The sequence below is a fragment of the Mchenga conophoros genome, linkage group LG23, assembly GCF_057382185.1.
Source record: "Mchenga conophoros isolate Kocher_MC1m ecotype Shallow Benthic linkage group LG23, M_conophoros_male_GT1.1, whole genome shotgun sequence".
In the NCBI taxonomy this organism is placed as follows: Eukaryota; Metazoa; Chordata; class Actinopteri; order Cichliformes; family Cichlidae; genus Mchenga; species Mchenga conophoros.
In genome coordinates, this window is record NC_140547.1 from 10290345 (window position 1) to 10309025 (window position 18681).

The window sequence follows — 18681 nt, forward strand, 5'->3', positions numbered from 1 at the left end:
GAGACAACAGGTCATTTGCTTTAAGAAAAAATCTTTTATTTCAAGAAGGCATTTTAACCTGCAGATGTTATTGACATACAGATGTGAGGAAACACCTGTGAAGTAAGCCTGAGAACATCTATCCTGAGTGGCACTCACAGCGTTAAAGAGGAGCCCGTCTTCAGATTAAAGTCCATTCACTAATTCAAGAACTGAACCGAAGATCAAGTTTAGCTTCAACCGCAAAAAAAAACAAAAACAAAAAAAACCCAGCCCAGCTCGGAGGCAGAACAAATGCCGAATGCATGGCCCTTTATTTTGGTAAGCAACAATGATGTATTCGAACTGCACTTTATGAAGTCACTTTATCGTGTCTGATCAAATAAAGCCACTTAAACTGTTTCAGCTGCTGTTGAAAGTCCTAAAGAACCAAAAGCATGTCTGTTTTTTCTCTTGGTAACTTCCTGCAGGGTTTCTGGTCCAATTAAAAACCACCGAAGCTGCAACCAGATGCCATCAAAACAGAAAACCACCTGAAACTGAGCTGCTGTCAAAGATAACACTAGGTGGTCGAGGTGAAACATGACACTCAGCTCGGCCAGTTTTCTGTTGGACAAAAACAATTCAGCACCTTGGCAAGTTGCCTTTTATTTTGAAAGTATCCATGTATAATGCCTTTTTTCTTGAAAGGTTTCATAGGTAATGAGAAGTTTCACTTCCTGCTGCTGGTGTATGTCATTTCAGAATAAAATCCCTGTGTGTGGATGGTGTGAAAGAAGGGAGGCATTCACACAATGGGTGGCGACCACTGCTTTTACTGGTTTTACTGGTCTGACAGGTAAATACATTTTGATGATCAATAATGAGGCTACAGTCCTCAGCAGAGAGGCACGAAGAAGAACCCCACCCCCCCAGCCAGAGTCACGCTCAGGCTCCGTCTACTTCACAGCAACAAAAACAGACACTCAGAGATCAATTGTTTCTGATATCCAATCAATAATTGATGAAGTTCACCTGATGGGAGGGATCAGTTCCTTTCCCCTCCTACGGATTTGTAGACCATCATTTATCCAAAGAACGCAAACAGGTGTTCACTTTCAAAAACTTGCCACTGTCCCATTGAAGGGACTTTGACCAAAATGCTGCTTTTAAATGCGGCTTCCTGATTGGTTCAGAGCATCTCATGTGTCCCATTCCCCCCAAAATGTGTTTGGCAGATGTCTGAGGGGAGCGGTCAGAGCAAACACGCTGCCATCAGACCCACCGCATCATTCGACATTTTGATAGATGAACAGATGGAGGAGGCGGAGCGTGAGTGTGACAGTCAGTCATATTCCACAACCAATCAGCTCGCTCCGCTGCTGATAGTCCAAACTTCCTGTTCAATTATTTCCCTCAAGACAAAAGCAGACGAGACAGGGAAAATAAAAAAAAAAAAGCAACTTAAGTTGAGTTTGTGCTTCAGTCTATCAGAATCAATAACTGATCAGCTGATCAATAACTGAAAGGTTGCATCAGACTTCTTGTCTGTAGCTCACTGGCTCCACCCCCAGGCACACCAGAACTGCTTGGCTTCATCCTTTCAGCCAGCAGCAGAAACCTGATTTTTCTTTATTGAATATTATTGATAATCAGTTAATTATTTGATCAATGAAGTGAAACCACTCAGGCCTGGTGTGTACCATGTGGCAGCAGCTTCCTGCTGTCAGGGCTTATATTATGAAGCTTTTTCCTCTATGGACAAATGGATTCAGGTTTTACATGAAGTCTGAATAAACTCATCACGTAACAACACGTTCATGTTAGAAGGGTTTTCAAGATAAATAAAACGTCTGTTAACGCCATGCATTTTATTTTGAAAATCCTCCGGTAACAGCAGAGCTCTGATGAGCCAATTGATCGATCAGCTTTGTTTGAAGAATCAAAGAAAAGGCTGATGTTTGAGAAAGAGACAGTCGGGTTTATTGATTAGAGGGGGGGGAAAAAAAAAAAGTTTCTGCTTCAAGCTTCATTTGTTCAGGGTGTTGCTTTCGGTTTCCATGGTGATGGACCTCCAACCTCAGACACCGTCTAAAGAAAAACCATCCATACTCCACCCCCCCAAAAAAACAACAAAAAAAACAAACAAACAAACAAAACAAAAACAAACAAAAACAAAAAAAAACCCCAGCAGAATAAATTATCGCATCCCTGCCCTCTGTTCACGTGACCTGCAGGGAGACGCCACCCTCAAGCTAATCAATGAGTTTAAAAATCAAATAAAACCTGTTCATTCGATCAATGAGCTGATCAGCTGTCTCACAGGTGAGGCGATGTCAGTAGCCTCAGGACGGCTGCTGCCGGCAGTCTGCACTCTGTGAGGGGGGACAGTCTGTGTGGGAGGGGCACTCTGAGGGCCCTGCCTCCTCCAAGGCTCCCTCTGCCTTTGAGGGCCCCACATCCTCTGAGGGCCCCACCTCATGCTGCTCTGTGATTGGAGGAGCTGGTGCAGGTTTAAATTCTACAGAAATAGAGTTTGGATCTTGACCTCCAAAGGCTCCGCTCCCACCTAAGGACCTCCCTCCTACTGCTCCCCCTCCCATCCAGAACTCGGCCACCACATTGATCTCAGCTGGCCCCTGATCGCTGCTGGCTCCCGCATCCACTGACGACGTCAGGGCTTCAGTGAGGATGGCAGCTGTGTGAGCGACCCAGTTCAGCTCCGCCCTCACCTCCCCGCTTCCTGAGGCTCCACCTTCCGCAGGGGACGGAAGGGAATCTGTCTGAGGCCCTTGCTCAGCTCCACTGGTCGGCCCTGGTTGGGGGGCATTGGCGGGTCCCGTTCCAGCGGCGGCAGTGCCAATGTTGTTGTTGAGGTTATCCTGCAGAGCCGTCTGGTTCTGACCAGCCTGCTGGTTCTGCAGGAGCATCTCCTGGATCCGGATCTGCTGCAGGATTGCCGGAAGCTCGTAGTGATGGAAGAAATAGATCATGGAGTGCTGCGAGAGGACAAAAATGTTAGATTTACTGTTTGAGGGGAGGGGCTTAGCACAGGCATGAGGATGACGACACTTACCTGGATGAAGAGCCAGGAAGTGACGAGGGCGAGGCTGCTGTACTGGCCATTGAAGCGGTAGTGGTAGGCGTAGAAGGCGAAATGGTAAAGGTAGAAGAACCTGCAGGGAGAACAGATCACATGATCAGTCTTGAAGGTCTGCAGGCTGACAAGAGACATTCACAATAAAAATGGCCAAAGCCCGATTGATCTGTTTATTGATCAAATGACCAGGAACCCTTTTAACTTAATTCTGTAACAATGACCTCACACACAGAAAGTGACCTCACCTGAGCCAGTGGCGTTTGCTGGTGTTTGTGTGGCAGCAGATGGCGTCGTACTGATCTGCCAACCACACGATGAGGATAATGTAGAATGCAGTTGTTGTGTCATTGAAGAACTCTGACATGATGGCCTCCATGCCTGAGACAGAAAGTGACATCACAGGTCAGCTTTAAATGTAAGCCACACCCCCCAACCAAGGCTAACGTCCATCCAGTCTGTTTACAAACATTTTTTAATTTGACGCTCGTTTTTATTGCCAGGAACCTTCAGTACTTTGACTTTAATCTTTATTGAAACTGAATAAACAGGATCCCAAAAAAACAACAAAAAAACAAAAAACAAAACATCAGGTCACCTGGAGGTCACTACAGAGTGTCGGTACAGCAGAGTCACGAGCTGCTCTGAGATCAGCCGACTGACAATCAGGCCTGAGCAATCTGTGATTGACAGACGCAGCTACACAAACAAGCTCAATAAAAGCTTTTAAAAAATAAAAAATAAAAAAATAATAAAAAATATGCAGTCACACGACTCCAGTGTAAGGCTGCTAACACTGGAGTCATGTGACCTCTCACTTTTGTAAAGTGAGCAAGCTAGCTGCAGCATTTTGGACTGACTGTAAACAGCATCACAGCAGACATGCAGGCCCTAACCTGCACAGTACCGGCTCACCTTAGATCAGATTTCTATGTAGCGCTGAGCAAGTTTAAATTCAGTTATTTTTAATCTTTACTATCAAACCATAGTTTTTATTCTCTCGCTGCTTTCTATTTATTTATTTTATTTTATTTAGAAAGATGCCAGATTATAGCCTTGGGCTAATTTCCATCTGCAGACCCTCTGGCAAGTTGGTGTTAAACACAAGTTAGTAAAAACATACAGAGACATTATTTACAGGTCATGTGACAAGGACAAAAACAGTGATCACATTATACTAGAACCAACAATGACAAGAAGAGTGGACACAGAGGACAATATAGATAACAATAACGGAAACACATCAATTATATTGCACAAACCCCAGTATTGCACATGCCCTGACTGTCCTGATATTGCACTGACCCATTACACTAATAGTCGTTTCCTTTTTTGTAACACAATAACTCTTTTTCACGTCCAATATAAAGCATGATTATTAAACATGATCACATGTTTGTGTGTCCCTCAGCCGCCCTTTTAACTGACTCTTAAAGATGGGTAGACTTGTACTTTCCCTCACTGACAGTGGAAGACCATTCCAGAAGCTCACTCCCTGATATGACAGAGCATTCTGTGAAAAGTAAACTAAAAAGTATTTACTCAGCCATAAAACTACTGACTGGAATTAAGATGCTTGTGTCCAGATTAACCTAAGATGTTTCTGAGGAATTTATCACATCATTTTCACAACAGTGTTGCATTTTACTGATATATTTTTATAATCTTTAAAGATTTTTATAACCCTTTGATAACATCTCTGGAGCAGGGGGAACACTTTTCTTTGGTAGAGGAGTCATATGAGCTATGAAATACCCCTCTATGATTTGTCAGATGCTGCCACCCTTTGATGTGAAGGGGCACGTGGGCCTGGGTTGATAACAGGCCCCACGCAGCCGCTTATCCTGACTGCCAGTGTTAGGGTAAGGGAAGCCAGATAACGGAAAGAACTCGGCCACGCGTCAGGACCCAGGTGACAGAGGTTCAGAAGCGTCCTCAAACAGAATGGGATCTGGACTCACCTACGAGGGCCAGGATGACAGTGAGCAGAGGGGCTGCTGGGAAGGCAATGGTCATGTTCATCTCCAACATCTGCAGGAGGTCAACTGTAGGGGGTGAGAGAGAGTCAGAATAGACCTGAGGCTCGGGTTCAAAGGTCAACACTGAATGGTATGAGGAACTGACCAATGAAGACGAAGATCTGGTGGTGAGAGTATCTGAGCAGCATGGACACCGACAGAGTCTGAAACGGAGAACGCGAGACTCAGTCGTGACATCGTGCGACTGAACGAACCCGAACGATCAGTGTGGGTCATTTACTGTATTTGTACTTACAAATATGACCATAATGACAAAGGCGGCCAGGTAGGAGGTCCTGGCCATCCACATGCTGACAAAGCGGTAATGCTCACCGGAGACCACGTTCCTCAGGAATCCTGCAGAGAACCACACAAACACCTGAGCTGTGTCACATGACTGGAAGTAAACACCTGCTCTCTAAATCCAATCAGTGAATGTAGCATCACACCAAAGTGCCCTGCCCCACCCTCCATTTACAGCGCCCACCCCACCTTTGTTCTCCTCATTCTCGGCGAGCGCCTTCACGCTCGACATCAGGATGTCATCGTAGCCCAAAAACTCATCGAGCAGGAAACGACTGAAGCCATCTCCGAAACACTCGTCCTTCATCGGATCTGCAAACAGACACAGACGCGGTTAGGGTGTGCAAGTTGGCCAACGCTGAGGTCATGTGACACGGCGGCTCAGAGTCTGACCAAGTGTGACGACCATGACAGGGATGTTGAGTCTCTGTCTGGTGCTCTGAGAGAGGCGCAGGAAGCCATACTCCAACGAGTACTCCACGATGTACTCCTCCTGAGGCCACACTGCGACAATGAACAACAAAGTAAACAACCACATCAGAAAAACACAAAAATAAATACATACAATCTTAAATTGTGAAACATTAAACAGCTAAGCAGGTGTTTCTGGACTGAATAAGGAGGCGGAGTTAAAGGAGGTGAGGTGGCAGGGGTGGGGTGGAGAACGGTTTACCTGCTCGGGTCATCATCTCCAGCTCAGACACTGAGTCCTGCAGCGGCTGCATACCTTTAGTGGTCTGGCTAAATGAGACGTCCTGGCTGTCGTTGGCTCCTCCTCCTCCTGAAGCTCCTCCTCCTCCTGCACCAACCAGAGATGGCTTCAGGCGGGGCTCGATGTCCAACTCAAACTGCAGCAGGACAGCAAAAGGTTTTGAGGGTCATTTCTGCTTTTAATCTGAGAGTATCCAGGGAGTAATATGAATACTGGCGGTCATCACATTACTCTGGCTTGAGGGAGTGCAGTCAATGGGACACTGAGCAACGCTCATCACAAACCCCAACTGTGGGTTTCATACAAAAGGCTCCCGGTACCCTGTTGTTGCTAAGGAAACGTGTATTCACCAACCAGTTTGCAAGTAGTTGCAAACTGGCTGGTGAATACACATTTCCTTACACATTTTGTTCCACCAAAAACATCCCTTTGATTGCTGACCTCCGACAGAACACGGCGATGGGAGGAAGACAGGACGAAAGAGTCATTTGGAGGTTGTAGTAGTTGTGTTCTTCCAGCGATCGGGATCAGTGCAAGATCCCGACTCGGGGCCCGTGTGCGCAAGGCCTGAAGTAGCCAATAGCAGTTTAAAGTTCACCTGAGTCAGGTGTTCGGGGTAGTTAAGTCCCCAGATACACAGAACTACTCTGAGCTCACACACCACCAGAGGGCACACCTGCCAACAAGTGTTTTACCGCCATCCTCTTATTACTACTTTTCGTTTCTATTGGAAACCCAAAATCTGTGTGACTCTCAAACTTTATGAAGACCCACACACTAAACACTTCTGACTCACAGGGAAAACAAGAAGTGACATAAGCAGGGGATTTAGAACTCGCTGCAGCTCTGCAGGACCAGGATGCGAACGTGATTCAGAATTCTGATGCTAAAGAGGAAGCGCTGTTAAGGTCTGTCACTTCCTTTCAGCTCACCTGCTCCAAGCCAAGCTTGTTTACACCTGTGCAGGTGAGCTGGCTGTCTGATGCTGTGGTTTAACACTAGAATCACCAACACCAGTGATGGCAACGACATCATTTCTGTTAATTTTCTTCTAAATTTAAGTAAAATTTGAAAAAAAACAAAAAAAAACAAACAAGTATTTAAGGTTAATTTTAGGGATTTTATTAGTTTTATAAATTTATATATATTTTCATTACAGATTTTAAAGTTCAAATACAAAAAAGAATAAACAGAGTACAACAAATAACATCTAACACATCTAAAAAAATCCAACTATTACAGACGAACGTTATCAAAGTTCAATGTGTGTGCATGTGAGAGAGAGTGAGAAAAAGTGAGAGAGATCACCTGCACTGAGCTGTTGTCAAACATCTCCACAGTCATCTCCTCCTCTTCCACTTCTTCGTCGGGCAGCATCGCAAGGCTGAGCCCGCCCATTGCCAGCCCCCCTCCTTCCTCCTCGGCATCCAGCTCATCATGGAGGCTCGCCGAGTCGTAGTGCTGAAGGAAGATGGGTGCCCGGCTCGAGTTTCTCTGGATCTCAACCCGCAGGATGCCGTCACGGGGCCAGCGCTCCCTTACCACCTCTAGACAGTTGATGGGTGAGCGAGAGAAGGCAATGTGGATGTAGGCAAGGATGAAGAGGACGAAGAGTGCCTGAGGACGGGTTAGAGAGATGTCAGCGAGCGCTGGTTGTGTCACCGTAATCTCATTTCTGCATCAGTGAGTCTCTCACAGCAACCAGAGTTTATAAAATACGTCACCAATAAAATAAAAACTAGGGGTGCAACGATACACAAAATTCACGATTCGGTTCGATACTTTGGTGTCATGGTTCAATTTTTTTTTCCCCATACAAAAAAAAAATGTTCATGCCTTTTTAATTTGTCATTTATTAAAATTATAAATATATATTTTAACTCAAAAGTGCAGTTTTTAAATTTAATGTTGCTGAAACAACAAAATAATTAAAATAATAAATCTGATCGAGAAATCACTCAGCTTTGGAAAAGAGAGTTTATTACAGAGAAATGTCTCTTTCCAAAATAAAAGCTATACTATACGCTTCTTCTGGGCTATATTCTCAGCAGCATATTAAACATATCAGGTCCCCATAAGGAGAATCATGTGCTAATGGCTGTCTAAATGACTCGGGTAAAGTTTGTAGCATGCGTGCTTGTTGTTTTTGTCTGCTTCCACTTGTCTTTGCACTAGGATGATGTCGGTGTAAACGTGCAGTCATATTCGTTGTGTTCCCACTAGTGCTGTCAGCGTTAATCTCGTTAAAATGACATTAACGCCATAACGCGGCAAATCTCCGTTAACGAGTTACCGCGGCTCGCCCCGTGCGTGGGGCTGGACAGCGTTAGCACGTTAGCACGTTAACAAGCTAACTGCGCTAACGCACTAGTTCCCACCAATTGATGCATTGCGTGGCACATCCGACATACTGTTTTACTTTTGTCCATGATGCGCTTACCATCAGGGTCATGCTTCACATGAAAACCAAGATAGTTCCAAATGCCAGATCTGAATGAGGGTGGGGGAGGTTCAATTTCGGGTAGCGTTGAGGTAGTTGCCATGTTGCAACGAGCTTAGCTTCTGTCTTGCTAGCTTGTGCTGCGCTCATTGGATCTGCACTGACAGTGCAGCCTAGGCGGAGTAGTCGAATGCAGATCCACTGAGCGCTCAACACAGACAGCATCGTCAGAAGAAAAGTTGATAAAATAAATAACATTTTTGTATTGTTCGATACATATGCGTACCGAACCGAAAGCACTGTATCGAATGGTTCAATATCGATACGAGTATCGTTGCACCCCTAATAAAAACAATAAAATGTACACATCAAAATCAATAAATGTCCTCTGATCAAAGAAAGTAAACATCTGGAACCTGTCTGCAGAGTCACCAAAGACCCTTCCTCTGTGGGTTAGCAATCGTTTCTGGTCTCTGTGTAAAGAAATTCTGCTGGCTCCTCACAGCTTCACCTACATCATTCGCAACATAAACCTGCCCACTGAGCATGCTCAAATGTCTGAGACAACGCTCTGTAAGGACACCGCTGACTCCACAGAGGAACCAGCTTGTATCGGGACCCTGTCCCCTACCTCATTCACGCTACTAAAGGAACAGGCTGCTGGGAGACTTCCCATAATACTCTAAGGGTTTCTTCTCCACTTCCTGCCACCCCCAACCCACTTCCCTTGCTGAGCCTGGCTCTATTGTAGATAGAACTTCCTTCTAACAGGTTCTTCCCCTCCACTGTGCTGTTATACCACGTGCTGCTCAGATGTGGGTCATCTGATCGTCTAGGTTTCCTCTTCTGTTTTGCAGACTTTACGTTGCAGAATAAAAGCATGTAAATAAAGTTTAACTGAATTATTTGTGGAGAGGAGTCACCTGAAACATCTGTGATCACCTGAAACACCTGACCATTACCAATACTGTGACGTGTTCCTGAGATCACTATTCAGAAACAGACTGACTGATCAGTAATGTGATTACATCCTGCTGACAGGTGAGCTGTGCCCCACCTTGAGCAGAACGAAGAACTCAAAGACCCTCCTGAAGGACGGAGGGAATAGGCGTGCGTAGGTGACGGCCATCTTGAAGAAGAGCGCATGGAAGAGGCGGTCGCGGACATTGATGAGGGGGTTCTGGTTCAGGTTGGGATTGCGGAGGCGGTTGGGTCCCATGTTGTTGTTGTTGTTGTTAAGCGGGACATTGTTGTTGTTCGCCTGGTTCTCCGACATGGCTGCGATTGCCCGTCGTTTCTGCTCGTGCTCAGAACTCACCACCGCCAATGACGACTCTAGGTCAACATGGCTGCTACTGCGTCCTCAGAGCGAAGGTCAAGACCTGAGTGCCGCACCTGGAACACACAGATGAACTCACTGATGACTACAGTCAGGGGGCAGAGCCTCAACCACCTCTGAAAACAGATCATTAAGGGATTTAGGTTCTCAGCTCAGAGCTGCAAACAATCAGTCACCTTTATTCTGATCAATAACTTTACACTAAACACAAGTATTGATTAACATGGCTTGTTTAGATAAAGTCATCTCAGTAATCACCAACAACCGATCCAACCTTTCATCCAATCAGATGACATGAGATCAATAACCTGCAGGTATTTTTTTTTTTTTTTTTTTTTTTTTTTTTTAAATCAGATCAAAGAAACCGAGACACTGATGATCTAATCTCTGTGCTTTAGGAGCTGAACCTGCTTGACACCAAAAGCCATTAGAGGTGTCAGCATCTGACCAATCACAGTTAGTGTTCAGTGCGCTGTCAGAGTGGCTGATTTTAGTACAGAGAAAGACTGAGCTGAAGAACTTAACCCCCACCTCCCCACGGCAGTACTTTATTTTTTCTCAGCACTGCAGAGTCTGTACCGAGCAAGGCTAGCAAAGAGAACTGATACCAAAAACTATCGATTACTTTCCTCTGCATCAATAACAGCAGCGTCAGCCTCAACTTCTCGAGCTGACACAGCTCCTCCCATCACTAGCAGCAGGTGGACAGTAGTAAACCTGGAGAAGCACCTCAGAGACTGTCAGTCCATCTTTAGGAGGAATTTCATGAATTCAGAGAAGCTCCTATTTTATTAAACATTTACCTGCCTGCGACACGTTAGTGTTAGGATTAGCTCTTCCCCCATCCTAACTGTTATCATTAAGCTAGGAGATGACATTAAAGTGGGAGTGAGGCAGGAAACAGACAGGCTCAATTTAATGACTGCTAGGGATGAGAATTGTAAAGGTTCTTGTAAAAGGACCAGTTCCCAGTTGTCCAATTCCTTAGAATTCCAGGACCTATCGATTCCGCTTACGGATTCTTGTACTCACACTACGATCAGCTGATTTCAGTTCTTGTGTCAGAGGAAAATAGCAGCTCAGTCGTAATCGTAATTATGAGACATTGTGTTTCAGGTCATTTTAAGGAGTAACATGAAAGTAACGTAACGAGCAGTGTTGGGCAAGTTACTGTGAAAAAGTAATTATAGTTACTAGTTACTACTTCAAAAAAGTAACTGAGTTACAAGATTCTAAAAGTAATTAATTACTTGAAAAGTAACTATTGCGTTACTTTAAAAAAAAAAAAAAAAAGTTTAACCCTCTGGAGTCCAGGGTATAATTGGCCATTTTTGACTACTTTTGATGTTTTCCCCTACATTTCACCTTTAAAAACTATTTACTTTGCCTTGTTTGGTATCATTCTCTTCAGCACAACCTCATGTGTCTGGATTTACAGTTATGTTTTCATTTTGACATACTGTATTAACACAATTGAACACCGTGTATATATTGTTTATCATCACTCTGGTTTTACGTGGCCTATCAACACAATTTAAAACCTGGTATATATCACCTTGTTGCTTTGTCATCTTAAAGTGGTCGTGTGATTGGCTTACCATGACTACTTTATTCTTCCACAGCCAAACAGCAGCACTCATGCGATTGTTTTGCCCCCTTAGCTCCAGGTATTATGCCAAAAAGTGATCGTCGGGCAGAAAGTGACTGCCGCCTGCGGGAGCGCGCAGGCGGCAGTCACCGCATTTTCTTGTTAGTAACGGTGTTGTAACGATAGGAATAGTAATTACTTAGATTAATCGTTACTGAAAAAAAAGTAACGCCAATACTTGTAACGCCTTTATTCCCATCACTGGTAACGAGTAATGTAATGAATGACCTTCTCCAGAGAGTAATTAAGTCACACATTACATAGCTTTTAAGGAAAGTATTCTGTGTAATATGAGTAATAGATTACTTTTGAGTAATGACTCCAGCACTGATCATAACAAAGAAAGGATCATGGACAGTCAACATGGACAAACATGTGACCCACAGTGTGCAGTTAATGTGCATGACTAATGTCTTTGATATGGTGGAGACTCTCAAAGCACAGCCAATAAGGAATCAAATCAATAAGTAATATCAATAATGGAATCAGAATTGCTAAATTCTTATAAATCTTCATCCCTAGTAACAGCAATAGTAAATAGTGAATAAGCCCATCCTAAAAACACAAGCAGTGAAATGACAGTGACAGATCAGTAGGAAACACGAAGTAGCAGAACTGCACCTGAGTGTGCACGTCAGGATCGCTTCTTCATTTCATCTTCTCCCCTCCCAGCATCCAAAATCCGAGCTTCACATTGAGTCCGACCAGTATTTCTTACTACCGTGATTTCACGGGTAAAGGGGGCTGTTTTTAGAGGTTTAGATGTTTTCTGAGGGAACACTTTTAAATTCCTTCATGAAGGAAACTCCTGGAGCTCAGGTGAGCTCAGACTGATGATGATGGATAAGCTGTGGCAGCAGGTCAGGAGGTCTGCAAAAACCACAGACTGAGATCATCAGGATCTTCTGCATCCTCCAGCTGCAGCCTGACGATCTCCAGGTGAGACACCACAGACCAGCTTATCCCCCCCACCGGTACATGTAAATACTGATGACCTCAGGAAAAACATCTGAGACATGTGGTCCTTCAGCATCGGGTCAGCTGACTCATGTCTCCATTAATCTCACCTGTGAGCCACACACCTGAGGCCGCTCTCAATGACAGGTGTGAGAGGCTGTTCTTAGTGCGGGAACCTCAGCAGCCGCCCCCTCCTGGACATCAGAGAGCATGCAGCTCTACATCTTTATTTACAGTCTGTGAGGTCTCAGGTAAAACAGGAAGTGGCGTTTAGTGACTTTTTGCCATGAAAACAGCAGGATTGGGACCATAGGGCCACCATAACAAGACTTTGAGGGTCTCAGGCTGTGACATGATCGTTTGCCAGGTGACCAGCTCAGGATTGCAGGGGACTCCTGGACATTGAAGAACATGCAGCTACCTGTGAGAGTGGGAGGAACCTCTGAGCTCAGTCTGATCCTCACTAACTTCCTGTCTGAATAAAGTTTAACGAAAATAAATAAAGTTTCTCACTGCTCCACTTGCTGCACCTCAGGACAGGTGATGTGATCAGCTGATCGTCAGCCCGGAAATGTGGTGTGTGTGTGTGTGTGTGTATATTCTGATCAGCTGATCCTGATTGGCAGGCTCAGGTGTGTGGTGCTGCTTCAAGCAGATTACCCCCGCCACCCCGCGTGTGTAATCCAAAGACACCCTCACCAGCGGCAGGTGACGCTGACTCACCTGTGCGCGGCCTCGTCGTTGTTTCTCTCGCTTACCCACGAACGCCACAGTTAGCCGTTAGCAGCGCTAGCAGCAGGGTTAGCTCTGCGGCTAAAGGCGGAGTCCGGAGGCAGCCGGATCGGACAGAACCGGGAGCCGTCTCGATCCCAGCCGACAGGTGAAGGGACGGAGGGTCCGGGTGCACGGAACCGGAGCACGAGGTGAGCTCAGAACCCGGAAACTGTGGCTAAACTGCGGCTAACACAAGCTAACAGAGGGTAAGAGTCTGACTACTGTCAGCGCGTCACTGAGACCGGAAATATACGTCCTAATACCGGAAGTAGTGAACCCCGGTTGAAGGTTCTTATATCCCTGAGCGCTGCCTGGCAGGCGCCTCGTGCTGGTCGAAAGCTTCAGCACGTTTATTAACGGTGAACAGCTGATATGTCACTGGTTACAGAGTCCAAAAACTGGGATTGAGCTGATGGAGGAGCCTCGGATGAGAAGGTGAGGGAAGAATCACAGAAGTAAGTTAAATGATGTGAGGCTGTGATCAGCTGACCTGCTGTTCTATGTGGATCTGAGACGTCACACTGAACAGCTGTTCTGCATCAGCCAATCACTGTAGAGTAACCAGCACTGAGCTGCCTGTACGGCGTGTTCTTCATATAACAGATCTAATGTCTGATTAAGACCTCTGAACAGCACATGGGAGCTTCTCTCAGAGACCCTGAGTATGTGTAAATACAGCAGCTGGACTCTCAGACCTGATGTGTGGCAAACTGCACATACACAGTTTGTGTTGCTCATATTTGCTGAGCTGACTAATTACCTCACACTTAAACATTACACAACTTCAGCTCCTGTCACACGTTTCTATATGTGAATGTTTCACTGGGACGAGATGAAGACGTGACGAAGCTGATGTCACACATCAGCATTACTTAACAGGTGTCTCCATTGCTGTCACTGGAAGCTAACTGATCGACTGGTTCACACATATTACAATGTAATCAGATTTAACCGTTCATTAACTGAAGGTGTTGGGTTGTTCCCACCCACTTTGACAAGGTGAACTCTGCCCATCAGGATGGAGGTCGCTCCATCAAGCAGAACAATAAAACATCTTCATACTTCATACTTTAGCTGATTGAGCAGGTGGGGGAACCCTAGGATCTGTGTGGGGAAAATACTCCGCTCACAATCATTTCTATTGACAGCTCCAACAGATTTTCTTAGTGTTTGAATTGTTTTACATTTATTGATTTAAAAGTGACAGTGTGTATTAATGAACATATATCAATGCAAATATACCAGATTTAGCCAAAGCTACTTTTCATCTGTAGTCCCTGACAGGTCAGACAAAAACTATAAATAAGAAATTTAGCACACCTTCAGACAAAGTACAACAAAGTAGCGCTAACAACAAATCCGTAAAGTTATGTACAGGCTGTGATCAGCTGACTGGCTGCTCTTTGTGGATTTACACACCTGAATTCAACCAGATGTGAGCAGATGTTTTGCAGCTGTCTCGGCTGATTTCTACATTAACAGTATACTGAATGCCGTCTTTATACCAGACAGTATAAAGTTGGTATAACAATTGAATTCAGTGAACGAATCTAAACATCATCATCCTAAATGTAAATTAATTTCTATTGCTGAACACTGACCACCACAGCACCACAGCAAAGTGCTTTACTGTGAATTCACCACAGTACTGCAAAGTAACCTGTTTATCCTACACAAAACTCCCCAGAATTGTCAGACAATATTTGAATAACACAAAATTAGTATACTTAGTTTGTTTTGCAGGAAGTTTCACTAAATGAAAATACATAATTTATAAAAACACATCAAAAACAATATGTGATTAAACACGAGGACTTGCATGTAAGCTTTATATGAGCAGTCCTTTTCTTTAAATCTAACCTCTCTTTCTACTCTCCTCTGTCTTTTTTTTCTTATCTTTCTCCATCTCTGAGTGAAGTTAGCTTTCTTTTCTCTCCCTGTGAGATACAGAAGCTGGACCTTTAACTAGCAACATAGCTCAGAGTTTGAAAGCATGGATCTATCCATTAGTGCCCAGGCTGCTGCTGCTGGTGATGGTGTGAGGGCCACGCTCCATCATCTCGAACTAGTCTGTTAAACATGATGATGAGTTAGCCGCACTGCCATAGTCACCAAACTCAGCCCAATAGAGCACTTTCGGGATGTGATGAAGTGGAAATTCCCATCATAGGTGTAACAGCTGTGTGATGATGATGTCATGTCAACATGGACCAAAATCTGTGAGGAACATTTCCAGCAGCTTCTTGAATCTGAGCCAATCTGAGTTAATCTGAGTTACAGCAGCTCTGAAGGAAAAAAAGAGTCCAACCTGGTACTAGCGAGGTGTACTGATGCCTGGTCTCTCTTGGAAATGAGATTTTTAATCTCAATGAGATTTTTTACCTGGATAAATAAGGGACTAATAATGTGGCCAGTGATTCATCAATTTTTCCTGAAATAGACTGAAGATGTGAAATCCTCAAACCTGAGATACTCATTACTCTTGTCATCTTTCATCATCATCCTCAGACATCAGAAACAGGGCAGGTGTTTAACTGTCAGAACGAAAACTCTTTTTAAACTTTATTCTAGGTCAGAAACTCTGAGGTTTCACATCAAAGTTAATTCAAATTTAAATTTTATTTTTCACATACACAATCATACACAGTACGACATGAAGTGAAATCCTTATTGCTGTGCAATTCCCGACCAAATAGAAGAACAAAACTAAAGAAATTAAAATGCAAATCAGCAGAGTGCAGATTGACTGTGAACAGTCAAAAATACAGTAATTGAGGTATGTTATTGAAGTGAATTATATGAATTCAGATGAAGCTTCACAATCAGGTGAGATTACCTGGAGGCAAATAGACACAGGAACTGAAAGCTTCAGTCTCCAGATTCATCACAGTCAGTCATGATTAGCAAACCTGATCTAGTTATGCTGCTGTAGACTCTCATCCTCTCTCTGTACCTTTCTGCAGGTGGGCCTCATGGTTTCTGACTCCACCCCTTGTCCTTTACAAAGAGGGTGTCTGCTGTGAGCTGACAGTGTGTAAATGAAGTTTAATTGAATGACATCACAGCATGACTGATCACTGATTGATTCCTCCCTGGACAGAAGCTGTGTTTCCACTGTCAGACTGAAGGGGGCGCCATCTGTCAGCAGAAAACATGATCAGGACACACACACAAACACACACACACATTTTCCCAGTCTCTGTTGCCTTGGTAACACCCTGGCTGCTGGATGGCCTCCAGGAAATGAAGAGTGAGACAAGATGAGTGGGAGGGAGGTGTGTGTGTGTGTTCATCCTGGTTTGATTCTAGTCGGAATTTTTGAACTGAGGTCCTGCAGAGACAAAATTTGTGATGAACGTCTGTATCCAGCAGGGGCGCCTAAGCCATCCACAGAGAGGTGAGGAAGTGCAAGCAGGGTTGAGCAGGTGGAGATTAGTGTCAGGGTGATTCATGATGGAAGGATAGCAGCAAGACTGAAAGGGAAGGTTTAAAGATGGCGGTGAGACCTGATGTGATGAACAGGATCAGAAATGAGTCCATCAGACAGGCGGCTCAGAGTCAGAAAGACTGAGAGAGGCATGTATGTGCAGAGGAAGGAGGGTGGAGGATGGAGATGGAGCTTCAGGGAGGGGGAGAAGAGGAAGAGTTCAGAGGTTCATGGATGTAGTGAAGGACATGGAGAGGGTCGGTGTGACAGGAGGAGATGGAGACATGAGCGACTATCAGGACTGCTAAAGGAGGGAGTGATGTGTGTGTTTGTGTGTTAGATCTTATCTCAACACCACTGTTGCCATGGAAACTGCATAATGAGCTGAAGGTGCAGGACATTAGGCAGCTTGTTTGTATGTGTGATTGGTTCTGCTATTGATCCTTGAAGCTCTGTGAGACAGATGAGGTCACCTGACTCACCTGAGCGCGGACCTCAGTGTCTCCAGCCTGCTCAATTCTCATGAAGCTGACTGACACCACCTGTAATTCTCCTGTAACCCTGAGGCCCCTCCCTGGGCAACTTAACCACCATCTGCACCCTAACCTGTGTGATCTTAACAGAGGTGGGACCAAGTCATTGTTTTGCAAGTCTCAAGTAAGTCTCAAGTCTTTATCCTCAAGTCTCAAGTCAAGTCTCAAGTAATGTCAGGCAAGTCAGAGTCGAGTCTCAAGTCACTGGTGTAAAAGTCCGAGTCAAGTCACAAGTCTGAAACTTTGAATTTCAAGTCCTTTCGAGTCTTTAAAAAAAAAAAACGAAAAAATAATGTTGCAGTTATGCTAAATGTAAATATTAGACCATGTAATTTTAAAATCTGTGTTTTTCTCAACACATGACAAAATAGTGAACTTAGAAAATATACACAAATTGTGAAATTGCACCTCTTTAAAATGCAGCTCAATTAAACCTAGCTCCAAGAATAATTTTCACCGACAGTTCTGAGATAAGCTGCATGTCATTCTTGGATGCGGTTGTAGGACCGGCTTTAAAATCGCATGACAAAAATATCATACACATTAAAAAAAAACTGTATCACCAACGTAGCCTGGAAAACATTTGCTAGTTAGATGAAGTCAGCTATCTCATTGTAGCATATTTATATGCATATTTATAATTACACGGTTCTTGGAGTGAGTGCACACACTCATGAAGTTTAGTAACTTCCGGTCACTGCAACAAGCCCAGGTACAGTTTACCGACAGATGGGTGCAGGACCTTGAAATGCACCGTGTAGAACGAAAGACCATCGTACGTATCATAAGTTTACCAGTCTCACAAATCGTCGTCATAAATATACATTCCTTAACCGTTTATTAATAGGACCTTTGAGCTCAACGGTAATTAATTAGTAGTGGAAATAATTTCTGGTAGCATCACAGAAATGTAGCAGTGACAATAATATTGTATGCTGTAATCGTACTGGGCAATTAGTGATACAAAAAACCTGTTTTATCCTGTGAATAAAAGCATATGTTTTTGTCAATGTACCATAATAACAGAAGCGAAACGCAATATTGTGTCAGGACAATTCACTATTTATGCACAATAAACAAAGGAGCATAGCGCGACAATTTCTGTTCAGCGCCAGACTTGCTTGTAACCTATATCACTAATTATGTTATGAAAATGACGTATTAACTACTAAAAAACACTGACCTTCGTGTAAATGCTTGGAGCAGACTAACCTGTGAGCTGGAGTGTTCTGGGACGTTATATTTGATCTTTGAATGGCTGCAATCCAGGCCATCCGTCGCATCTTTGTTACTTCGGAAACATGGCTCGAACAATTTCTCTTCAACGACGTAATCCGATAACAACCGATCTCTTTACTCGTCGGCTTCCCGTGGCTGTCATGCGACCGGCTATTGCAGTTAATAATACAACGGCTTCTTGACATTTTTGTGTTTCTTTTTATCGCTGTATAACTGATTTTAATTGAAAGCCTGCG

At 44.2% G+C, this 18681-nt stretch overlaps 1 protein-coding gene across 2 annotated transcripts; it reads right to left on the bottom strand.

Annotated features, from left to right (window-relative positions):
* Positions 1-774: 774 nt before the first annotated feature.
* tmem259 (transmembrane protein 259) lies at positions 775-13642 on the bottom strand. 2 transcript variants are annotated; one of them, XM_085264966.1, is made up of 12 exons: positions 13196-13642; positions 9586-9923; positions 7397-7705; positions 6050-6224; positions 5770-5880; positions 5566-5688; positions 5330-5430; positions 5180-5237; positions 5017-5100; positions 3304-3436; positions 3035-3134; positions 775-2957 (listed from the first exon to the last, which is right to left on the bottom strand). In XM_085264966.1, exons 2-12 carry the CDS (start codon positions 9802-9804, stop codon positions 2304-2306), a joined length of 2067 nt encoding a protein of 688 aa, XP_085121092.1. In that variant the 5' UTR covers positions 9805-9923; positions 13196-13642; the 3' UTR covers positions 775-2303. The 2 variants fall into 2 exon arrangements, with proteins under 2 accessions (XP_085121092.1, XP_085121093.1); XM_085264967.1 differs by having other exon boundaries at positions 6104-6224; positions 13196-13637.
* Positions 13643-18681: the final 5039 nt, after the last annotated feature.